General features: G+C 43.9%; 1 protein-coding gene across 2 annotated transcripts in view; it reads right to left on the reverse strand.

Annotated features, from left to right (window-relative positions):
* LOC119395764 (potassium voltage-gated channel subfamily KQT member 1) overlaps positions 1-26697 on the reverse strand; it is a 284303-nt gene that overhangs the window by 51229 nt on the left and 206377 nt on the right. For both annotated transcript variants that reach the window (XM_037662769.2, XM_037662768.2), the window contains exons 6-9: positions 16121-16231; positions 9188-9372; positions 3448-3522; positions 1503-1726 (exon numbers count right to left, since the gene is read on the reverse strand). In XM_037662769.2, coding sequence (XP_037518697.1) covers positions 1503-1726; positions 3448-3522; positions 9188-9372; positions 16121-16231 — 595 coding nt within the window. The remainder of the gene's footprint in view (positions 1-1502; positions 1727-3447; positions 3523-9187; positions 9373-16120; positions 16232-26697) is intronic.

The following is a 26697-nucleotide window of genomic DNA, read 5'->3' on the forward strand; positions in this document are numbered from 1 at the left end:
CGATGAACCTCCGCAGCTTCGCCCACTCATCATCATTCACTCCGTGGATATGCTTTGATTTGTATTTATTGTTGTCTATTTGCAAATGAATTATGATGCAGTGATACTGTGGCACAAGCCGACTTTTTTAAGGGCTGGTTTATTCTTTATTGGACACAAAACTAATGCTAACAGACAATAATGCCAAGGAAAGTATAGGAAGTGTTAGTTGTAATAATGAGAATGTAAATGTGAAGAAAGTAAAGTTTACGAAGAGATAACTTGCTGCCGGCAGGGACCGAACCTGCGGCCTTCGAATAACGCGCCCCATGCTCGGCGTGCGTGCATCGGGCGCGTTATTCGAAGGCCGCAGGTTCGATCCCTGCCGGCGGCAAGTTATCTCTTCGTACACTTTACTTTATTCACATTTACATTCTAATTATTACAACTAATACTTCCTATACTTTCCTTGGCATTATTGTCTGTTAATTCTCATTAACATTGTGGCACAAGCCGTGATACACTGGCACAGAGCTCGGCTGAGTGCGTGATGTATGGCACAATGCGCACTCAGCCGAGCTCCTTTTTTTGCACTCGTAGTCAATAAATGATCTACGCAATATTTGTGCCGTAGAACATTTCGGGAAATCAATATTTGGAGGTGTGCTGAGTAAATATCGGAGGTGTCGAATATGTCCACTTATAAAGTTGAGCAGTTTCATAATAATGGCCGCTTCGCTTTTAGGCTTGCATTCACAGAGTGTCTTTAAGGTGAGGTCCGCAATCACAAAAAGCTGTTATGGCAGTGAAGTTCGTAACCACAGCGACAGCAAAATGCCCAATCGCAGCGGCGAATGTACCGCTGGCGAGGACAACGTGCCAGTCACAAAATGTACATGCGAATAAAAAGATTACTGAGTCACGGCCTGACATTGTAACAAATCTGAGTTTTTGAAGACAATTCATCTGGCATGGACGCATAAGTACTGACATGTTCACGCCGTGAGGCGTAGTCTACATCGCTAACCAACCATGATGCGTTCAAGTGCGCTCTGTACGCTGTCTGCAACCATAGGCTATTTTAGTAATGATGTTGTCTTTTTATTTTCGCGCTTCTCTTTGTAACGCCTGAACGGGTTTGGAAGTAAAGAAATGAAATCAACTGAACACGATAGGTTTAGTCATGAAACGAGTCGCTTGCTTCTTTGGAGCCTTGTGGTTTCTACGACGACCCCAAAGAAAAGACTCATGAAAAAAATAAGAATTCACGCTTCGATGTAGGAACTACTCCTTGCTCAGCGATTGGCCTTACCTGCTCGTCTGCGTCATCGCTTGTACCATATTCAGTTGATAGGCTTGCAGAGGAGCCTAGCAGACATGGTGACACACCACATTGCATGCCCTGAACTGTCACACTTGCAAATGAAATGAGTAATGATAATATCCAACGCCTTCTTGCTGGATGGGAGATCTAGTTGTGCTAAATGGCAAGAAAAGATAGATCCACACATAAGTTCGCTCACCGTCCGAGTTTCGTTTTGAGGCATCAGAGATGTCTCTGGCGACGCTGTCCTCGCTGAAGCTGGCCGGAAGCCTCCCCGAGTGCATTACATTGTCCTGGCTGGCGTTAGAGTCGCAATGGTAACGGCTCCGGGACATCGGGGAATGCAAGTGCGACGGAGTGGCGGGCTGTCGGTGCCGACGTATCGTGGACAGCCTGCTCACGAAAGACGTGTTGTGCTTGAACCTGCGGCCACCGCAATGTCCAGAAAGAACCACAAAAGGTTTAAATCTCTCGTCACGGCTGCAGCAGCGAACAACAATATCAGAAATCTAGCTACCTTAAATGGGGCGCTTGTAGGAATGTCACTACCTCTCCCATTGGAAAGTCAACACAAAGAGAACACAAAAGAAAAACACTAGAGTCTCCATAAAAATAGTCAGTAGAGGAAGTCAGAGCACGACACCTGCTTATGCTGTTTTGTCGTCACCCCTGTATGGCCACAGATTTCGGCGCACATTTTTTTTCTGAAGCCTCGCAACGAGACTACGTAGGTTAATACTACAGTATATTTCATCATGTGTTGAAGATATGTCACTTTTCTAGTGACATGTCTGCTTTTTTTCATCTTGTATGCCTTTGCCAAGGCATTACGTAGCCGCAAGACTTTCGCCGCCAGGAAAGATGCAAAGCTGTTGACGGCAACTATCATCAGCATCAAGCAGCATGAAATAGTCCAACTATTCTCTATTTAGGTTATTTTGCAGATACCAAGGGAGTGAAAGAGGTGGGGAAATTTCATTCCATTGTGTGCTTAGAAGGATGCGGAGAATGCCTAATGTCTAAGACGGTTTGTAGAACCTCTGGCGCTGTCAGCGTTAGGGGAAGCTATGTGTGACAATGCGCATTCCGCTTAAGTCAGACTGAACGAAATTAGTTGCACGCACGTCATTTTCGCATTCTATACAAAGATTACGGTTAGCAAGGGGAAGTATAACGTCATCATTTACACTTTACAATCGAATAGTGACTGGGAGTCAGTAAGTGTGTTGGGCTATCAATGAATGCCTCAAGTTTGGGCTGAAGTGCTCACAACCCGCCCTGCCATTGAGGCTGTGGCGGCTGCATCTTTCATTTTAAGCCTGATGATTCTCTCGTTTCCGCACCTATGACTTCACCAATCACCAGTCTTCCCGTTACCCTTTGTGGACGGAAGGAGCGTGGTACCTTAAAGCTTGGCAACGAGGTGTACACCTACACCTTTGTTAATGGCCCAGCCACCAGCCTGGAGAAGTCATTTTCCAATTGCAGTCAAGACAAAGGCGACTATAGGAACGCCATTTTTCACGTTCCCAAGAAAAAAAAAGTATCTTAAAAAAGGTTTAAACAAATAATTGTTCCGACTGTACATGTCGAGCAAGCTCTAATTCTCAGGATTTATTGTATCAATGTTTGCTGCGTCTCTCACTAGTGCTGCAAAAAATTAACTCAGAAAAATGTAAAGGCAGCCTATCAGCGGGGATTGTTCCGCGTCTTTACCTGATCCACCCAGACTGCATTCACAGTTGCTGCTTACTTTAAGAGAACAGCGTCCTTTCAAACGACGGAGTCTACTGACTGAACTTGGCAGTGATCGATTTGATTGCATGAGCTGAGTAACTAAGGTTTCTATATCCAAGTAGAGGACGAATCTACACCTCACACACGATTATGTTTCATGAGGTTGTCGATCGTTCTGTTTATTTGATTAGTGCCAAATTAGATGTAATAAGCGCAAGGTGATACTACGACGCATAGAGCGTGAAAGCAATGCTCTTTTCGCTTCCATTTTATCAGGCGTTTTTTATATAACGCGTTCAAAAAGGAACACCAACACACCCTTACGACCACTGTGCATTTGTTCAAGACAGCATTCGGCATTCGTGCACAGTGCGAGAATAGCGAAAATGGGTGCCCAGTGTACTTACAGAATTCCAGCACCTGGGGCTGGCAGGTCCAGTCTGTCTCTGCGCTTTGTGCTTGTGAATGACCCTGAGGCATAGCTGGAGATGGGGGAAGGTGCAACAAGACAGAACCACACAGTGCGACAGTGCGTGACAACAGCAGGCACCTCGAATTCCGTGCTGTGAGCCAAACGCAAAAGACACACAAACCTCCAAACATGCAAAAAGGTGAACTTACAATTCACGTCCCACGATTCTATGCGTAGAGCCTATGTTTCTTTTTTAAATGTGGTAACCGACTACAGCTGCCTGGCACAGGTAATCACAATATACTTCTCTTTCAAAGCATTACGTGAGCCACAGTAGTCTTGATGGGTTCTCATCGGTTACGCTCAGTCACATTCATTTCGAGGGCGTGGGAGTGAGTGAAAAAGGGGGCGAGCCGATGTGACTCTGAATATGAGTGACAGCCATTGAACGTAAATGTACGTGTGAATGAGGGCGAGAGAGTGGCGGTGTTTGTAGATGGACGTACTGAAAAGAATGGTAGGCTTAGATTATCGCTGATTACAGTGCAGAGCTCGCGCACTCGAATCATTTTGCGCGAATTGTAAAGTAATGTATTGTTCAATTTCGCCACCTTCTAAGGGCCCTGCTATACTTTTCCAAGTAAATATAAAATGACCGCACGATCAGAGTTTATTGTCTCAAGAATCCACTGCCGCTGCCGCAATTTTTTTAGAATTCTTCGAGTACCAGTAGAGTTCCAGGGGCTTGTCGCACGGTCCAAGCGCTTTTCTCGCCTTCTGTCCCAACGAGTGTGCTGAAAGCTACATAAAGTGGGATGGCAAGGGGGGTAGAAGCTAACATCCGTTCGTAAACAAGCATCATGAGCTCGAACACTCACTTCTTTTTTTTCTTTTGCTTTGAACACGAGGCTCACTTACAGCGTGATCACGACAGCGCTCGTCTAATAGCATAGTGTAAAATTCCAGGACTATAAAGCGCGGTGCGCGTATGTGTTTTGCGGCACGTCAGCGGGCGGCTGCGGTAGCTGTGCTGCTCACGCTGCTCAAATCTGCCAATGGCCGTGTCTGGGAGCTTCTTACGCAGTTTAAATTGAGTCTATGGCATCATTTCTCGCGAAGAGGAGCGAGCGATTTTTAGCTGAATTTGAAACGTATTTGTAAATTCGCTGCACCGTGCTGTGTTACAAATTCTCCCCGATACCACGTACATCGCAAAGAGCGTTCTCGACCACCCCGATATGAATCCAGAATGACTTTGTGAAAGCCACTCTAAGCGATAACCGGCACAGCATGAGTGGCCTCTCTTCGGTAGAGTCCCGTTTGTACAAGTATTTGAAACCGCACAGCAACGCATTAAGGTGGCGCTGCCGATATTTCTTGCTGCTTGTTTTATTCAGTGTGGAGTGCTTAATGTCCGGTGAGATCATTCGAAGTTTGGCAGCCGCATAGAACCTTAAAATGAGGTACAGCTTCTTGTCGCCTTGTAAAGCAGACCGAGCAGCTTTATCGGCATGTTCTTTGCCTATCACGCCAACTATCCTCGAGCAACTATTCTCCAATTTCTTCCCAAAAACGTATCGATTATGAAAGCGATCAAGGCATTGTTAAAATTTCTGAGAACAGCGGACTTGCACGAGCGGCTTTAGACTCATAATGATATCGTATACTGCAGAAGACTGCCGCTCTGTGACGTTGCGTGTGTGTGTGTGTGTGTGTGTGTGTGTGTATGTGTGTGTGTGTGTGTGTGCGTGCGTGTGTGTGTGTTTGCGTGTGTGCGCTCCTCCCTCTTTCTCTTTCGCTCTTTCTTTACTCTTATTTCAATCTCTCCCATCCCTTTCCCTTGTGCAGGGTAGCATACCGGTTATGCTCAATTAGTTAACATTCCGGCCTTTCCTCTCTCGCTCCAATTTTCTTTTTCGTTCAAATAATCTGAAGTTCGTCAGTGTTCAGAGATTTATTGTCTAGTATGAAGCCTAAAATATGCCAAATTTAGGGCTGGTTATGTTATTCATATTGTAAAGCAGCTCTTAATAAGAATTTTCAATGCACCCTACCTACAAGAACATAAGTGGCAAGCAGCAAAGTACAGCAACATATGAGGCTTTTTAGTAGCAGCCTAATTATTCCAAGCACTCTGTTTGTTGGTTTAACGCATATTACCCTGCATTCCGCGAGCACAATATGTAACTGCAATGCACACAATTCATTGCTTCTCCACCTTTCGCGATTCGTGCATATAGTTTTTGTGCATAGTCATACAAAATATTATAGATATAATCGCCCTCGATTTTCTAATTCGATATGCCTCGGCGCACGTTTTCGAAGTTCCGAACAGTAACTCCCAAAGCACCAAGAATTCATTGTAACGGCAGACATGCAAAATTGTAAAATATAGTCCACACTCTACAAAGAAGACGTGGAAAGCTGCATAGAACTAATTCCATGTTCGATGTTCAAGTTCTCAATGCAGAAGTCTAAGAAGAAATGGGTCTCTTGACCCATTCCCCTTTTCCCGTTGATCTTATGCAGATCTCTAAAGCGACATTGTCATGCGTTTTCCCTTGGACTTCATCTTAATTACAAGGAGCGTGTGAACAATTACAGGGCGATTCAATGTATTTAGACCTATTTCGAGGTACGAAAGAGTACATAACCGAATAAACTGAGCAGAAATGTCATACGAATGTACAAAAGGAAAATACAAATTGGTCAGAAAAACGGCTCGAGAAATTTTGCTCAATTATTCGCACTGGCAATACAGACTCCGCTCTCCCGTTTTATTTGTTCGGACATCTTTTGCATTTGGCGTGCATGTGAATTGTGCAAATGAGTTTAGTTTCGGTGCGTGATGTGTGAACATGCAAATAGTTTCATCATAGTGCACGCATATGTACTGAAATTGCCCGCAAACACGTATCTGAAAAGCAGGCAGCAATGCAAACACTAAACAATACGGAAAAGCATATCGAACTGCTTTTGGACTTTTTCGAATTTCCAGGTTACTCGCTTGCAGTGTTGCTTCACAATACCCGTCGTCGAACCAATATTCGCATTCGTCCCACGGTGTTTGAGATAAAGCAACGAAATAACTAGAGCCATCAGATGTGGGCGGGGAGGAAAGGGGGGGAAAGTGGCTCGTCCGCGCGTGGAGAAGTTGGACGCGAGGGAAGGTGTCGCCTCCCCCCTAGCAACAAAACTTAGCAGACCTAATTAGAGGCTGAATTATGTTCTACATAAGCATTTTACTCCTTGAGGGAACATTGCACAAATTCTCAACTTTTGAATTTTGATAACAATAACGACAGATTTACTTTGTTATTGTTATTAATATTCGTTATTAATTACTGCACTACTAATACTATTATAATTACTATTAATCATTATTATTACTTTGTTATTATTAATACCGCCAGGTGTCCCCTACCGCTAACGGTTGACGCCGACAATGTCGACAACACCCATTCTACCCCCCCCCCCTTCCCCACTGCCCGGCCGGCGCAAAAGGCAAACCTGCGCCCCTGAACACCACGAAAAATGATTACAGTGTTGAGCTTAGCTTATAAACTACCAAGCTTTATGCGTGCACATTCAACCGGTAAGTGGTTATTTTCAGTGTCTAGGTTTGCACATAGCATTGTATAAGTTTAGTCACTTACTAATTGCCCATCGGAAGTATCTATCGCACTCGATCCATTTCCTTACAAAGCGGCATCGAATCTCTTCTACATGTCAGATAATGTCGTTTTGTACAACGACCACCGGCACAACATGCTTCTGCATGGCTGTGCATCCCACGAGTCCAAATTACATTATATTATTTATTTTATTATAACGACCACATCAGTAGATATGGCCCTCAAGACCACAATTAATGAACACGAGTTTGCTTTGGTTATCTTTTCGTGCTTCTCATGAAATATTATTTGACAATGATTTCATAATTTATGTCTTTGCGAATAGTTGTGCACATGACAGACATTGGGAGTGGTTGCTCTGGCTCACGCACATCTTTCTGTTACAAGAGAGAATACGAGAATAAAATTTGAAGTAAATTAGCCAATGATTAATGTATAATGTACGGCGGCATACCAGAGTTTTCTTTTCTTTTTGTAAAAAGATAACAAATGCCGACAGAGTAGCTGTGCCTACTAAGCATGGCTGTCAACGGGCACCGCAAGGGAGCCAAGTCTTCTTTCATAGCTATATAATTAGTGTTTACCCAGTGCAAGCTTCATTCTTTGAAGCGAAATTGTTTGAGGCCCGTGTACTGAGATTTAGGTGCACGTTAAAGAACCCCAGGTGGTCGAAATTTCCGGAGCCCTCCACTACGGCGTCCCTCATAATCATATCGTGGTTTTGGGACGTAAAGCCACAGCTTTATCATTAAGCTTCATTTCTTGAAAATAAAATTTTATTTTTTTCAATTTCCTTAGAGATGAATAACATCTTTTGCGCAGACGAAGACTGCGCAATAACAAAAATAGGACGTACGCTATACATTTATTTGTCTGCTCGGTTCTTAAAAGATAAAAAAAATATATTTTAGTGTTTTCATTGCCGACACCTTAAACATATGAGCGCATCTGCTTGAGGCCTGTTTATACGACTGCACCATTCCGCGCTTCTGTGGGATATCTCTGTCGACATGAGAATCACAAATGTATAAGTTAACCATAGAGCACACATAGAGAATATCATTCCGCTTTTTTTTTTTTTGCATCGCGATATATGGTTCACGTCAGTAGCCATGACACCAGCCAGTCGCCTTATTTATTACCGCGTACTAACTCTATGATGCGTTATCTGCGTGTCCTAGTAAGGCGACACAGATAAACGTGCTCTATCAGCCTGATCAAGCAGAAGGCCGTGGATATTAGGACGAGATAGTCTTTTAGCACAGGCTTCTTCTACCAATGCCACAGCGAATAAGTTTATAGGCGCTACTATGTTTTAATCGGAAAGACGGAGCAGAGAAGCTACTATCGCTTACGCATATGCGAAACTTCTCTTTTCCTCTTGATTTCTTAAAGGGCACTCAAAGAAAAAATCGGTTTTTCCACGTATTGATAACTTACAATTTCACAATACTTCATATCACGAGAAGGCATTTGGTAAGCGAGAAAACACGCAAAAAGAAAATACAGCTCGCGACGCCACCTTGACGTTCCCGCACTAGCTCGCCGTGACGTCCTAGATTATGACGGTGTCTGCGGGGGTCTACGTAACAGATTATCGGTAATAATTGATTCTATTGTCTTCTGAGAGACCCAATGTTTATATATAGCAAGTTTCAAAAAATTGCATTCAATCAATGTGGCTCACAATTGCATTCAATCAATGTGGCTCCACAATTTCTGCACACGTTCGTGTGCAGAAATTGTGGCGCGTTGTTCTAAAACTAATAATTTGACCTCAATTAACTGGCGTAATATTTATGCAAAGATGACGAAATGAATAATAGAGTTCTGAAAGAATAATCTGTCTGTCTAAACCGACTTGATGTTATACCTAGTGTCGCTTTGTGTTGTACAACTTTATCTTTTTTTTTTCTCAACATCTTCCCTGCTCAATTATCATCCCTCATTTGAGTGCAGTCACTTAATGTTATGCCCACGAGGGCGGCCACGCGCTTGTGGGGCTACAACGTGCCAGGATTGTGAACACAAGTATCAAAAAAAGTAAAGTGACGTCCATGTGCGTACATTCGCCGCTGCCCGGGCGAAGTTTCCACTTACGTGGGTGGACTGGGCAGAGGGACCTGATGAATCTTCCACGTTGCCACGGACATGGAGTTTTCATCTGCGGCGTAGCACCTCCACAGGCACTGGATTAGAGTAGCAGCGGGCACACGCCGTCGGATCATGTGCTTTTGTCGCTGCTGCTGTTGTACTTTGAGCGCAAATCCAGACCCCAGGATGCCCTGCAAACGATTACATATTATTATGAGCAGATAACACTTCCACTGCTTTCTGCCCAAAGGGCGATCGCAAATGGACCAGACTCCCGAACAGAGATAGAAAGAATGCGGAAGTTACGCTTAATTATTTTCCCTGGTCTTCCTTCTCTGTCAAAACCTTGTAAACTTTATTTTGCACAGAGTGCCACCTATGTCAAGCGTAAAAAAACTCACAGGGGTCCGTTATGCCTTCACTCAAGAAGACTCGTAGGCGAAAGCCATTTTCTTTTTCTTCTCAGTCGATGCATTCCTCCTGCCCCGCCACGCTTCGAACACTTTCTGCCCCTAACGTAGCTCTGCACAGCCTCTAAGATCGGAGGCACTTCGCCTGGTTTTGCATTGCCTCCGTGATCGGACAACCTTTGAATAATCTACGACTGCATGCGATGATGTCATCATATGACGTTACGTCACGTTACATCACAGTGACGTCATGATGACGTCATAATGACACAAATTTTGGTGATCTGTGCCGTCATCGTGACGTCGTATGATGGCGTCATCAAGCGAAAGACTACGCTGCAGTTGACGGAGAATACGAACACTTCAGAGCCATTAGACGCCGGTCTGAAAGAGAGTACCGGCGGAGCGGTAGTTTAGAAGCTTACAAAAGCGCTCAGAAAATCCACAATGTCATGCGCAAACGGATGGAAAATTTAGGAAAACGGCGCTGGCGTGGTTTCTGCGGCACGCTTTCTCCACACACCCCTGTTCCGAGAATATGGTTGGTAATTCGAGCGTTTAACGGCCCTGTAACACAGAGCTTCCCATTTCGTGCCCTCGCTTTAGCTCTAGACACGCAGGAAATAGCGGTTGCAGATGAATTTTGTGAACTTATCTGCAGACCTGGCTCTACATCAAATTATGCAACATTTAATAATTCTGTCGCGTTAGCAAAGCAGAAAATTAATGCTTGCTATTGGGCACAACATCCTCAACTAGACGCCGCATTCACATTAAGCGAACTGCAATGTGCAATTGCTTCATGTCGTCAAAAGTCTGCTGCTGGGCCGGATGGCGTTACTTACAATATGCTAAAAAACCTCGGGCCGACAGGCACCAAAGCTCTTTTAGACATTCATAATAATCTATGGACAGAAGAAGTTGTACCGCAACCTTGGAAAGTGGCTCGAGTTATTCGGATTCTAAAACCTGGAAAGACGCCCTTGTGCCTTGATTCTTTTCGTCCAGTCAGCTTGACAAGTTGCTTATGCAAGGTAATGGAAAAGATGATTGGCGCGAGACTTGAGTGGTGGTGCAACGAAACGGATGTGTTGTCCAACTACTTAACAGGTTTTAGAAAGCAGAGATGCACAATGGATGCTATAATAGACGTAGTAACGTACGTGGAACACGAACGCGCCTGCGGTAACGTGACGGTCGCAGTATTCTTGGACATAAAGAGGGCATTCGACACCGTCAGTCACGTGCATGTTCTACTGAGTATGTTGGAACTCGGAATGTCCGGAAAGTCCTTGCGATGGATTTCTGAATTTTTATCAGATCGCAAGATATTTGTCCAGACGGGTGAAGGAAAGAGTGCAGAACACGATGTCAAGCAAGGAGTGCCACAGGGAAGTGTGCTTAGCCCTTTTCTATTCAACTGTGTCATGGCTGATTTAGCAAGACGACTGCCATCTCAGTTACGATTCTCGCTGTATGCAGATGATGTGTGCATTTGGACATCTGGAACTAATGTTCAGTTAATTCAGACGGCACTACAAGAGGGCATTAATACCATCAACAACTTTTTAATAGAGAGAGGGATGGCTCTGTCGCATGCGAAGACAGCTGTGTTGCCCTTCACCCGTAAGAAGTTAAAGAATTTTAATCTTAGTCTGGAAGGACGACCTTTATTGATTGTGACACAGCATCGATTCCTTGGAATAGTACTTGATCGGCAGCTATCCTGGACACCACACATAAAAAAACTCGAAAACGATGTTAATGCAACAGTAAATATACTTCGCAGAATTGCTGGTACGTCGTGGGGTGGATCAGTGTCGTCCCTACTCACTGTTCACAATGCTTTAATAAGACAAAGAATTGCGTACTCTGCGGCAATCTTACACGGCCTTTCACCCACGTCGGAACAGAGGCTTCAAAGGCTTTTAGCTAGGGGATTACGCATATGTCTAGGAGTTCCACGAGCGACTTCCAGTTCCCTTGTAATAGCAGAGACTCGCCAATCTCCCTTCACAGTCATGAGAAGTATAGAAACATGTCGGCATTTTTTTCGTCTTCAGACGCAACATAAAAACCACCCATTGGCTCTGGAGATATTACAAAGGAATAGAAGCCATGTTCATAAAGAAATTAAGGAAAGAGCCAGTATATTGCCAAGAAATGCATTTTTTAACTCTGACGTTGATTATCCTCCATGGCTACTTACGCTACCAAAGGTCGAAGTGTCAGTGGACGGCATAATCAGAAAAAATGACATGTTCATTCTAGCCGCCCAACAACTAGCGCTCTACCAGATATATATGCGATATCCGGACTACATACATGTCTATACAGATAGCTCCAGTGTACCAAAATCTTCAACTTCAGCATTTATTATACCGCACCTCAAGGTACAAGATTCATTTAAATTATCTCGCGTTACATCGTCTACAACAGCTGAACTATTCGCTATTCTAAGTGCTATAAAATTTATCAATTCTGTAAGAGATGCTCAGAAATGGGTAATTTTCAGTGATTCGCAGGCGGCACTAACATCACTCTGTAGCACAAAAGCAGAAACAATTAATAATAGTCTGATCTACGAAACACTTAAAGTGCTCACCAAGGCCGATCAAAAGCATCATGAAATAATGTTCCAGTGGATACCGGGACATTGCAACATTCCTGGCAATACAGCAGCTGATGAAGCAGCACGGCAAGCACACCGCAAAAAAGATATCGTTTCTATCCCAATATCGAAAAATGAATTGCGAAGCATTTTAAAGACACAATCTTTCAATATGTGTAGAAATGCGTGGTTCGACGAAAATTCTAAAAGCTCCGATTTATATCATGTAGATCCACTTATCGAATTTGAAATTCCGTTGTCTTTAGACAGAAGTGTGGAAACTCTTATTCACCGATTAAGGCTAGGAACTGCCTACACCAAGCATTTTTTACACAAAATTGGCCGCGCTGAAACTCCTGAATGTGATTGTGGATTCGTAGATGAAGACATATATCACCTCCTTCTAGAATGCCCACAGCACGACGTACCAAGACGCCGACTTCAATCATCGTTAAAAACATTAGACCGCAGACCACTAAGTTTAAGGAAACTTCTAGGCCCGTGGCCAACAAGAGGCTTACAGAAGTGTGCTTTAAAAGCATTGAAAATTTTTCTTGAAGAGAGTGGCATCCTTGGCCATTACTAGCGCATTTAAGCTTTGTTTTGTATTAACGACAGAGTGTATATTTATGTGTGTTGGCCATTACTAGCAGATTTAAGCTTTGTTTTGTATTAACGGCAGAGTGTATACTTATGTGTGTTGACTATTTTTGTCTTGGATATGTTATGCAACAGTTGCTGTTTCTTTTTTTTTAACATCACCGTGTGTACACATGTATGTGATTGTTGAATATGTTGTTTTGACTGTTATGTCTTGACTGTTACGCTAAGTTGTATATTGTATATGATTAGAAATGTGGACAATATGTACTTTATCTTTATGGACCCTATGTACTCCAAGAGCTAAGGAGTAGCCGGCGCCTTATTTGTGCGCCAACATCTCCTTACATCATGTCAATAAAAAAAAAAAAGCGATGATTGTTTTGCATCACTCGTCGCCTTAAATTATTCGTAATAGTCAATGAAAACTTCCATAATCTAACACGTCACTTCTCACAAGAAACGCACACAAACTTTACATATTCATTTGATTTCACATGTGTCACTAAGAAGGGATTTTTACACGGCCAGCCATTTTTTAGAGCCAGGATTTGATACAGAAATATAGCTATAATGGTTACCTGAACAGCTTTTGTGGACCTCAATAAATCAATCACGCATCGTTTATTTACCACTTCAAAGAGCGGATGGCATGGGAAGAAGACGCTCTAGTGAGCCTGGCTAGGCTTCCCAGCCTATTGGTTTCAGCAGCACGCATTGGAGCCATACGCATCCGGCGCAAATAAACATTAGCAAAAAACAGACATACATAATGCTTGTATAGAATCACCAAAAGAACGCAATAAGTACAGGCAATTTAGCGAAAATAGGAAGCTCTCTCTCTCTCTTCTGGCCTGATATGCTACACAGTTCTTCCTGTCATACGGTTATTCCAGAGAGTGAACGCAGTATTACCGCGCAAGACACTTCAGCCTTGTCGCTACGTCTTCACTTACCAAAATGTCAAAAAGTACCAAAGTACATAGCACCACGCCGATGGAGAGTAAAGCGGTAAGTTCCGCACTAAAATGCCCTGACGAATTTCTGCGTAGCTACTTTCGTTCGATTCTTCAGAAATGTCAGAAAAATGCAGAACGAGAAAACGACGAACTTTTCCTTTTAGAGGCGACTGCACTCACAAATATCTTGAAAGTTTGCGGTGTAAAGAGAAGTAAAAAATCTCGCGCTCGATCAATGTCAAAACAGCGGAAATATGATCTGGATAGGATGGAAGCGGGCGCTTCGGCGTGAAAGCATTCTCGTGTGCGCTTCAAAGCTAACCCTGACTTTTCAGCAGCAACGAATTCCTGCACCACGCGCTGTATACAGAAAGATGCTGATATTCGCCAGCATATGGCTCAACATAGCATAATTCTAGCTGTGGGCAAATATAAGGCTATCTCACGTCGGCAATAAAGGTATTAAGTGAGCGCACCACATTGCTGCATCATCGACAGGAATTTTGTCGATCACACTTAGTTTCTGAACACGGAGTCGCTGTTATTTTGGTAAAAAAAACAAGAAGCGTTCAAAAAACATCTGTCCGCTCAGGAGACACGAACTCAAGTCAGGCTTGTTCCAACATAATAAGCATCAAAAGTATATTGACGCAAAACAACACTTGCCTCAAGGCATTCATCGCTGATAGGATGGGCGGATGAGAGCGTAGTGTGCGGGTTGCATTGCTGGATCGATACATAACACGACAAAGCTTTATGCACTGACGTAGACCCCTACAATGTCTGGCAAAGTGCGCGAGGCTTCCTTCACTAAGTGCAACGCAGGAAGTCTCCGTTTCCGTAACGCGCAATGGCTGGCGCTAGGATGAGCTGGCGCACTTCCTTGATAGAATAAACCGTAGACCAAGCACACGCACACTGAAATATAAAGCAACATATCCCTATAGAGTTCTGCACTCTGCTTATTCAGCGTTCTGCTAAAAGCTTTATCGAATGTCTCGTATGCTGCTTATACCTGGATGGAAGAAGAGGCCCACAGTATTTTTCCACTTGTACGGGTTTATTTTTCACCCATGGCAGAACAACATAAACATCACAATTATTCCACTAGGATGTTCATACTTTCGTTCAGTATAATGCAGTGGTCTAACATGGCCGCCTTTTTTTTTCATACGATTTTGATTTGATATGACGCGGTTCTGCCGTTGATACATGGTAGTTGTACGGTGATGAACATTCCCGAAAATAGGTGCGCGACTGACGTTGCACACACTGCTGCGTAATGTATAGATGATGCTCTGACAAAAACCTTAAGGTTTACCGTTGGCTATCTTTTTCCAACCTGTGTAAGGGAAATCATATATCCGACATGCTTTTTAATTTTAAGGCGAAAACCTTAGATGCCTCATCAAACGTGGAAATCGAGCGGCGTCCCCCCGTCTGCGGCGTCAACACGAATGATGCAAAAAATCATTATCACGTGATTACTTCACCATATGACGTCGTCATGACGTCACAGATCACGAAAATGTGTGACGTCATCCTATGACGTCATTGCTTGGTCAAAGGTGGCCGGTCCCGGAGGCAGTGCAAAACAAGGTGAGGCGCAGAAAAATTACAATGATCCCGATCCTGGAGGCATTGCAAAACCACGCTCGCTGCAGAAAGCTTTCGGAGGAGGGTGCAGGAGATGCAATAGACCGAAGAAGAAGAAAAAAAAGGAGAAGAAGAAGGTTTTCGCTTTCGAGTCGACTGAGGCGGATACATAAGGGAGCATGCCAGTTAAAGTGAATACAGATGTAAAAATTATATAAAAAGATTAGCGTCCAACAGTTTGCACGTGACGGACACGGCTTAAAGTTTAGGAATATGCCCTTAAAAAGCAATAAACGTCATAGCAGCAATTACTTATATATATCTTTTTTACTACCCGTCGTTGCAGCTTAATGGCTATGGCGTCGTGCCCCTATGCTCGATGGCAAGGTATCAATTACCGTACATGGTGGCCGCATTTAAGTATAGAAAAATACAAGAAAATCTCTGTAGTTAAAAGAACCACGATTATCGCAAATAGTACATGTTATTCTGCAGCATCCCGTGCGGGGTTCCTCATGATCATATCGTTGCGTTGGCACGTGAGACCTAAGAATATTCATCTCATTTTACATTGTATTGGCATTGGTCACTCATTCCTGAACGAAACCACAAGGACTTTAATAAAATTACATAACCACTTGCCATTCGAGTTCATTGATTGAGCATAGCAGACAGGCAAGACCGCATATTGAGAGTGCAAAAAACATAGAAATAAACAAACGATCGAATAATATTGTGACGTCATGAGCGGTCAGTCACTTACGGCAGGGAGAGCAAAGAAGGAGATTCCCATGAGAGCACAAAAAGATGCAATCAACTTCCCGGGCCACGTGACGGGCACGGTGTCACCATAACCTACTGTACAGAGGGTGATCTGAAAAGAGAAGTGGCAAAACAGAAAGGATACTGTAAGTTATCTTTCTTGTGCCTTACAAACCACAGAACACTATGTGCAACAAAGACGCTTTCCTGCATCTATTTGTTCGCGTGAAGAACTTTCTGTTACGTACGCTACGACATGAGCTAGGTTGGCGGACTATTTGCATGTTGCAGCTCCCAGTTCAAGAATAATGGGAAGCAAATGTTCCTACGGAAAGCTTGAACTGCGAATATCTGCAATGTTTGAACTCACACTTCCAACTTACTTCATCTGGCAATAAAAACTGACGTTTCAACATACTCTATGTTCAGTTTCTTTCATTCAAGCCGCTCCGTCTCTCCTTCTCAAATATGATTCCGTATTTTCCCCGGTTTCGTAGACAAACCGAGTATTTAAAGTAAATTCAGCCCCTCGCTCAGAGGGCCTGAATTTTCAAACCCTCATCCAAGCTTATGGCTTGTCGAAGAGTATCCGCCACAACAAGCAGCACAGGATTGAACAGACCTAGTGTCAAAATTCGAAATAGATCGACTTTGAATAAGGAGTTTTACCTCATACGTTTTTCTTTTTATTTCTAATCATGTATAGTACACGTAGTGCGTAATTATTGCATGATTACTGCTCTTCATCGCTTCGAGAAAAACGGAGTTTCGAAACTAATCGTCGTACGCGAGAAGAGAACCGACAACTTGAATTCGTAGACTGGTTCTCTCCTCCTCGGCATCTTGACCACGGCTCCACGTGGTACGCTGATGATTTCTCTACGTGATGCCCTGCTTAATGAGCGTGAGTTATTCTGTAACAAAATTGTACTTTCCCGTACTTTTCGGATCAATTAGAATGTAAAGACTGCATAAAGTATGTGACACGGGGTGTATCAAAGGGTTGTGCCGTGCCATACCGATACAGAAATCACACTACATATGATGTAGCGGATTGTAGCCTGTCATCTTAGCGGAGTGCCTGGCACAGTTTGTAACCCTGATGTTTAGTTTTTCTTGCTTTACAGCGAATTCTGTTACGGGATCAAAAAACGGCCGTTTTTGGCGCCGTAGTTGTCCGCCGCCTTCGTAGCCGGCGTCCGTAACTGCTGTCGCGTCAAAAAAAAAAAAAAAAAAAAAACCAGGCGTGCGCGGAACACGTAGCACAGTCACTGCGAAATCTGGAAGTGAGGCCTTTTTAGAGCCTTTTTGTAAACTCTCTTGGGCTAACTGCGACAAGTACGCATGCATGACACTCACTTAGGCAAAAATCATCATAATTTTTGTGAAGTAAGCAAGCACCCACTACGACATTATTCTTTATTCTGCGAAGAAGCGAGGTACTCGCTATATATCTGTAAGGCATTATGGGCGCTTTGTTGATGCTGTGGCTGATGACGACGAGGAATCATGGTTGAGCCTCTTGTAATGCGTTGGAAGCTTTAAACGACCCACAATTCGTATTTTGTGACGCCCTGCCGCGACTTTACTCTCCTACATCGCTATAATATATATGTTATTGTGACCACTCGGAAACTTATAAAAGTACGCATGCGAGGTGCCCACTACTCCATGAATCATCATATTTCTTGTGAAGTATGGAAGCATCCGCTATGCCAATATTCGTCATTCTGCGGAAAAGAGTGGTACCCGCTACACACCTGTAAGGCATTATGGCACTTTATTGATGCTGCGGCTGACGACGATGAAGAATTATGGGTGAGTCTTTTGCAATGGGTTAGAAGCATTCAGCGACCCACTCGCTATGCAATTCGCTTTGTGTGACGCCTGGTTGTTATGTTAATCTTTTACCATGCTATATTACGCACGTTAACGCGATTCCTTGCCGACGTGATGCAGGTATAGGGTCTTTCTTAAGCTGGAATACCGGCGTGGCTTTGTGGCAGAATACTTGACTGCATATTTTTTCTCATTTCCTGTTTCGTCATTTGGCGCGATGGCGGTTACGGACACCAGCGGCGGCGGCGGGAAACTTTTGTTGTGATCTCATGACAGCTTTCACTGTAAAATGAAGTTAGAAAAGAATATCCAGGATCGGATGCGATTTGAACCCGGGCCATTTGCGTAGCAGTCGAATATTCTACCACACAGGCATGCCGGTGCGTGAAACTTCTTCGCAAGCAAACCCTATATACAGGCTTCATGTCCGGCAGGGAATAGCGTTAACATATGTAGTATAGTGTGGCAGGAGAGTCAAATAACAACCAGGTGTCGCACAATGGGATTTGTGCAACGAGTGGATCGTTCAATGCTTCGGAACCATTGCAAAGGGCTCAGACATTGTTCTTCACCGTCATCAGCCATAGCAAAAAGAGCACGTAATGTTTTAATATGTGTAGCGGGATGCACGCTTCTCCGCAGAATGACAAACAGTGGCCTAGTGGGTGCTACCCTACTCCATAAAAATTATAATTCACGGCGTAGTGGGTACCTTGCAAGTGTACTTGTATTAGTTGCCCCATGATATTTACGACGGGATCTAGAAAAGCCGCTCTTCCAGCTTTCGCTGTGGCTGTGCTGCTTGTTCCGCGCAGACATGGCATTTTTTGTGGCGGTGCCCATATTATACCAGAAGCCCGAAAGTTGGCTGGAGACTGTCCAAACGACACATGTTTCGCTTGTGTATAAGTAAGAGAGCACACTGGAAAGCGCGAGAGCACATTACTTTAAATTGTTAGGCTTCAGGGCGCGTATTCACAAAAACGTTTTACGCAAAAAATTTTCATAAGAGAATATTTCATCCAATCACGACACGGGACATATCATTAGTGGCGCAGACGGAGCACTGGGAAACGCAGTTACCAAAGAGAATTTTTGTGAATTCGTCCCCGTCTCTTTTTTTTTCAATTTTACAGCTGAATCACTTAAGCACGCGGCCTGCGATATTTGTGAGTTCTCAATGTAACGTGAGATATTGGATGATACGAAGCAATTCAACGTCAAGCAATTCAACTCTCTACCATTGTCCTAATGCAGTGAGACCATATTTTGCACGAGCAGGTTGATTCAAGTTTTCTTCCCCTCGCACTGTAATTGACAGGAATTTTTCGTTATTACCTTGCGTCACATTTTGATACTTTCAAATTATATTAACTTTCTCTATATTTCCGTTCTTCATGTGTTTGCTCACTCTGCTTGGAACTGTATGAGGTTTGAACTATTGAATATATAATGCAAGAACTGCGACACAGTTGCTCTTCGGCGCAAGCTTTTGTATTCGGTTTCCACAACACATCTCACTCAATTAGAACGTGTTGTTGGGAAGCTGGCTAACATCCATGGGATTCATAATAGTGCAAACAAGAAATAAATACTTGCTTCTTGTTTGCGCTATTCTGAATCCCTTAGATAACTAAGTTACCACTGTAAGGGCCAAATATAGAGACAACAACGACGTATGCACCTTGAAACTACAATTACTGCTCTATAATGAAAAAGTAGATAGCATTGCCGAATTCTCCCGAGAACTTTGATGCCGATGAAGCCAGGGCTGGCATGCCTCGTTAATTCCTATAACTGCTTAAAATACCACTTTCTTCTTTACCTTCTCTTCCCCCCCCCCCCCCCCCCCCCCCGTAGCGTAGCTAACCTAGCGCGTTTTTTTAATATGCCGCGTGCAATTCCCTTTTGTTTTCTCTTTCGCTTAGGCAGTCTTAAAAATATCGATTCAACTCTGCAGTATTCTGCAACTCTTGATGCGTTTCTTCTAAACAACGCGCCCAACAGTTCAAACGCCCGGCTATTGGGAATATGAAAACTTAACTGAACCAACGTGATTTGACTTGCATCAGAAACTGTAAAAGGCGAACTCAGTAAGAAGAAAACAACGAAATCATTCATATCGTTCTTATCAGCCTAATATAGCGCGACAATAAAACAAAAACAACTAGGTAGACAAAACACGAACACTGCTTTTCCCTACCTATGCCATCGTTTCAATACCTTCCTAAAACAATACCAGCAAAGGCATCGCTTCATTCGTAGGCACAGATGCATTTTTAGCGTGCACGTGCGTTCGCTTTAGCACCAACGGTTTTCTGTTCGCATACGTGGCGGTTCAATGAGGTAACCACTGTCTTTCTTTTATGTATAATGTCACTTGTGATGAAACAAAAGGACGTCCGTACTGGTGCTTATATATTAGGGTCATCATTCCTGGTCGATTGTGACAGTTGATATAGATCTATAATACGTACACTGAAATGTTCTTTTCGGCTGACTAATGGGTTCATACAGCAGCAGCGTACGTAAATTTGACACCTACAGACTAAGGGGCATTTTTTAGGGGCTTGTTTTTTCTTTAGACACAACAAAATTCATCGAGTATCTGCTAGGTTCATTCGAGTTCACCTACAGTCTAGAGATATGAAATGCACGGTGATCCTTCAGCAGAGACTTGAAGCCAATATTAGGATGAGGCTCGCTTTCGCAAGTGTTCCTCTGATGAATATTGTATTCCTCCTTCGGAATTCTCTGTGGACTCGTAGCGGCTGCAGACAAACGTGGATTCGGTGTTTTCATCGTGTGATCCCGTACGCGTCCACAACTAAGTTGTGCCGCAAAATTAAGGAAATAAAAGCGCGTTCTCGGTTGTTCCCGGGAGCGCATAGAGAGTGCAAACACGCAAGCAATGCATTTTAAAAGAAAATAAAGTTATATTGATTAGAGGCCTCCCATTTCCTTCTTCAGGCGAAAGAAACAAGAAGCCCGACGCACATATGAAGCTTTCCATTTAGGCAATCAAGTGGAGGGCTTGCAGCTCAATTATTCAGTCGCCATTAAGAGCAACCAGAGTGACGAAGAGAGCGTTAAAATTTTGCGTAACGTCTGTGCGGAAAGCCCGATAGCTTTAGAAAAGCTGGAACGAATTACTTACGCCATCTAGGAGCTAGGACTGCGGCTTGAATAAAAGCAAAGAATTTTTTTTAGTCACTTCTTTCTGTGGTGAGCCGTAACCGACGGGAGAGCCGCGGAAGTAAAAGTTCACTTGTCACGATCTCCATTCTTTGAAAAGCTAAAGAAAGAATAAAAACCATAGTCATCAAGAATTCACGTGATTCACACTCAATGCCAGAAATACACATAATTGGTGCTCCGCTTCTATGGTGTTGGGGTTCCTCAGTAGTCGTATATCTATGTTGAATACCAAAGGCAGTTTGACTGAGATAGTACACGCTCACAAAAAGTGTATGTATGTATGTATGTATGTATGTATGTATGTATGTATGTATGTATGTATGTATGTATGTATGTATGTATGTATGTATGTATGTATGTATGTATGTATGTATGTATGTATGTATGTATGTGTGTGTATGTATGCATGTATGTATGTATGTATGTATGTATGTATGTATGTATGTATGTATGTATGTATGTATGTATGTATGTATGTATGTATGTATGTATGTATGTAAGGCAGCTGTACAGAGGCGGTTGGCAATGTCACCAAAGTCACGCGCTTACTTCCTGTTGTCGCTTCCTCTTTCATTACACCTCTTTATTTATCATGCAAAATGCAACCAACAACGTTTTTACATGAGAAGCACGCACTATAATAACAGAGAGCTGAGCTAGTTGGTAAGTATTCATTCTAAAAAGACAGGGCGTGCAAACACGGACACAAGAAAGAAGTCAGGACACCACAAACGCCGACTAACAACTGAATTGTTAGTCGGCGTTAGTTGTGTCCTGACTTCTTTCTTGTGTCCGTGTTTGCACGCCCTGTCTTTTTAGCACGTACTATGTTTCTTGTTTTCTTTTTCGTAATAATAAAATAAAATATTGGCACCCAAATCTGGCCCCGCCTACTCCATGGCTTTTGAATATGTCGCCACATTATTTGCCGAACTACACTAAATTCTGAAATGGCACGACGGCAGAGCAAATAAATTGTCAAACCAAGAGTAAGAACAAATTGTATCCCATATACCAAAGCCACATAAAATCATCTGGTGATACATGACAGACAAATTCGTTATCACACGAATGAATACACCCTATGTCATTACATTACACCGTGATATCAGGAAGAGACACTCAAGCAACCATGTGAACTCCACTAAAACACGTATGCACATCGATAGTAAAATAACGTCACTTTAATACGACCAATGTCTAACGCTGCAAGAACGGCCGCGTCAAAGTTTTAATTAACAGCCGAGCTGTTTAAGGTGTGATCCATGGACTGGAAAAAACGGGTATGCACCGCAAGCAGCGCGTGTCTGCCAAAAAGCTCCTATCATAGCATACTCATGCATAGTATGATATAGCAAGGTATAGCAAGCGTGTGGGATAGGGAAGTAAGGGTGACGATGAGGGATGTAAGGGTAAGGATGAATAAAGGAGGAGGGGGCCACAGAAAGGTGGTATGTGCCATGCAGCTCCTAGCATAGGATAGCCATGCATATTGCAGTATAGCAAAGGGCTGGGAAAGGGAGGTCATGGTGATGAGAATTGATTTGAGGGGTGAGGAGGAAGGAAATGAGGGTGGGAGAGGGTAAAGCATGCCTTAGCCTCGTACTGTGTAGTTTAGCAAAGCGATAGGAAAGGGAAATAAGTGTGAGGAAGACTTAAACGAAGGTAAGGAGGAGGAGGGAAAGTAGGAGGTGAATGAAAAGGAGGGCGTGAGAAGGAGTGAAGTGAAGGTTCGGGTGAGTGAAAGGAGGAGCGAAGGAAATTCAGAAAGAGACAAAGAAAGAAAGACAGATGCAAGAAAGAAGATGATGAAGAAAGAACTCAATCTGGGTTCGCCAGGTGGTGGCGTTTTTTTGCCAAGCTAAGTTTGGAAAAGCCTAGAAAACCCTAAAAAAATCAAGTTAAGCTTAGAAAATCATATAAAAGCCAAAAAATGTGAAGATAAGCTTTGAAATGCCAGAAATCATTTTCAATATATTTCTCCCGCCTTTCGTTGTAGAACGCCTAGCGTACTTGTCACCAAATGCGCCTCCCGTAGTTCTTCCAGGGTGCTGAACTGCAAAGGAAGCGGCGATAGCGCTAGCTATTACTAATTCTGAATCGGACTTCATTCTTAGCGAGTAAAAAACAGCCATACGAAATCTGGCGAGGGACCGAATATCGCTCAAGGCCGCACAATTGCTGATTCGAGCAACGGGGGCGACAAATTTGGGCGGTAGAACTTGTCTGGGTGCTAGCACACTCGGCGAACCCTGGGAACGAGGCGACTGAATGAATGTCCGAGGTTCCGCCAGCGATGAAGATGAGCTGCCGGTTGTGGGAAGGTCCGCGAGAGATGAACTGGTGTCCTTTTACGACATCACAAATCATTGCAATCTAGAACGGTGGCTTTATCCGCCCCCGCGCAAGCGGTCGACCAAGACGCAGGAATGCATTTGGAGAAAATTGCAGACAAGGTTTTTTTTCCCGAACCCATACGTGTTGAGTAAAATATACCCCTGGAAGATTAAGCGGGAATGCCGATGGTGCCAGTCAGTGGCAACCCACGACCATATCTTGTTAGACTGTAGCATGGTGCCGCCGCCGGCGGATGTTACGCGTGATCCTTCTCTCGAGCAGTCAAAGGCCGTGTTGGTAAGCTGAGACCCAGCCGTCCATACAAGGGTCGCCGAGTGGGCCACCCAGGTCGCCGTCAACCTTGAGTTGATGGCCATATAACATGGAACCATGTGCGCTTTCTTTCTGGCGAAATAAGGCTTTTTCCTACCACCTCATACACGTATAGCACAGCTAGTGCGACGCTGCCCTACTTTTTTTTTAATGCGAATAAAGTAACTTCTCGCATGGGCTTTCTTTTTGACGGGTCCTATTAACTTTTAAATTTGGTGATATACCGTATACACAGCCGATAATCTGTATTTCACAAGGCATGTGTCTTCATATGTCACGATGCAGTTATTCTTAAGAAAGCTGGGTATATGTCATTGCAAACAAATTTTCACTAGTAATTTGCAATGTCACTTCGACGTAAAAAGCATTCCAGTATAGCAGGAGCAGTGTTTCAGTACAGTTCAAATCTAGGAAAGCATTTTATTGGTTACCAGGACGTCGTAATATTCCAGGTGACACAGTAACCGATGCACCAGCGCGACAAGCACATCGCAAATGTGTGTGTGGTTGCGCTACCTCTTGGGATCATTATAAAGAAGTTAATTGCGTTGCGGTCTAGTAAGATGATTAGAAACATGTAGAAAGACGTTCTTTGATAAAATATCAAATGACTGCGGTCTACATGACGCTGATTTACTTAAAAGCGGTTGCCTATATAGACTTTTAGAGAGATAAAAAGCACGTGTGTGTGTGTGTGTGTGTGTGTGTGTGTGTGTGTGTGTGTGTGTGTGTGTGTGTGTGTGTGTGTGTGTGTGTGTGTGTGTGTGTGTGTGTGTGTGTGTGTGTGTGTGTGTGTGTGTGTGTGTGTGTGTGTGTGTGTGTGTGTGTGTGTGTGTGTGTGTGTGTGTGTGTGTGTGTGTGTGTGTGTGTGTGTGTGTGTGTGTGTGTGTGTGTGTGTGTGTCAAGTCTCCATACACTCAGCGATGCTTTAAGAGGGCGTAGTTGAGTTTCTGCTCATTAACCATCTGGTCCGAAAGTCCATGAACGATGGACTATATAAAGACTGTATACTTGAGTGCGATATCAATGAAAGCCTTAAGCAGAAACGACTGCACCAATAAATATTCTCACGGAACGCAAGGCGCATGAAAATAGCATGCTTCACGAATGCCTACACTTTTCGGATCGCAATGGCTATTAACCCAACATGCGATAATTGTAGCTCTAAAGAATCGCACATCTTCTCAATGAGTGTGCTTGCTTCAGTGCGCCCAGAATCGAGCTTTTATGTGTCTTAGACAGGCGTGCCAATCGCCCATTCTCGAAGGAAAGGCTCCTGGGACGCTGTTCGATACCGTCCTCAGCACAAAAGGCGTTGAAAGCGTTGTTGCCCTTCATACGGACAACTGATCTTAGACACACACATTAAGCAATGTAGCAGTTTACTTCTTTTCTTTGTTTTCTTTTCTTTTTTTTGTCGCTTTTCTAGAGGCGACTGAACGCTCGAATTTTGGGATACAAATTTTAGTGTTGTTCTGCGACTAGTTGGGGTCACGAATCGAATATCTCCCATTCGATTTCTCGAATAGTGCAACACCGGTAATTCCTACCTGGCGGGAACGCAGCATAACTATGCGTTAAATTGTAGTACGCGTTAACCATAAAGTACAAGTTCGCATCTCCTGACATCAGCCGCTGCTACCAACAAAGAAATAATTGTAATGTCACAGCAATTACGAATCGCAAAGCCTTTTCTTTCTTTTTGCCATAGCGCTGAAAAAACTCCGGCTTTCTCGCACGAACGTCCGACAGCGTGCGGCGGCGACGCCAAGGAGCATTTCGATATTATAGGTTCCTCAATTCACAACGGCTGACAGTGCGGACAAAACGCACGCTTCGGCTTTCTCTGATAACGGGTGCGCGCGTCTTTGCCGCGACCTGCTAGTGAATGAAAAATGACGCCGTTTTATTGAAACTCGGTACTTGCTATTGCGCGAAGCCAATCCTCTCAGGCTAGTTGAGAGCAGCGCGTTTGCCGCACGTAGGGGGGTGTTCGTCGTGTCCACTGTGTTCTTGACCGTGCGCGGTTGCGTGGCGATGGTGGTCTTCCTGCAAGCGACGCGTACTCCGCTCTCCGCGTGCGATCGCGGCACTGGTTGTCTTGCACAAGGAGGCGGCAACGAGCGGCGCCGCGCGTTTGGGTTGTCCCCTATTAAAAGCGTGCAGCACGCATAGAAAGGCACTACGTGCGTTTACCATGGTAGTGTCAGTGCAGCGAGGTTTCTCGGCGCACGCCTCGTGCCCCATCGTGCACGAATGCGGCGAGCACTTCGATGAGCCCACTATAATAGTGGGCGACTCTGCTTCCCCAACGCCACGCGCGCTTCAAAGCTGGCCCGCAGATTAATGGCTCGTTCACACTGGGGAATCCGCCGTCTACAGCGGCCGGAATTCTTCTGCCGCACCGTTCACACAGTTTAACCGTACTGCCGTCTTAGTCGCCGTACTGCTGTAACCTGCTGCCAAGCAACTTTCTGGCTATGCATGACGAACAGAAACATGTATTCGCCGATGAAAAAACGACGTAAGCAGTTGTGGCTGGTATGCCCCGCTTTTGCAAAAGCGCGAGAAGCTTTGTAGTGGTGAAATAATGCTACGCGTTCTGCGAGATCGCGACATATTGTAGCGTGGGTGTCATGGATGGCGCAAGGTTATGGAAGTGCTGGGTAGTAATAATTTTGTTTGTATTAGCATTAAGGTGCAATATCGCACGTTAGCGTATACAACGGTTAGTAGCTTTGCGAGCTCTTTGCTTTCAATACCGCATTGAAGTCTACTGCAATAGAACCTCACTGCGTGCCGCGCACTCATTACATAAGGCTGTATTTCAGGATTACATTTCTCCTTGTCGCTGATTATCTACCGATGCGT

The sequence above is a fragment of the Rhipicephalus sanguineus genome, chromosome 6 (genome assembly GCF_013339695.2).
Source record: "Rhipicephalus sanguineus isolate Rsan-2018 chromosome 6, BIME_Rsan_1.4, whole genome shotgun sequence".
NCBI lineage: Eukaryota > Metazoa > Arthropoda > Arachnida > Ixodida > Ixodidae > Rhipicephalus > Rhipicephalus sanguineus.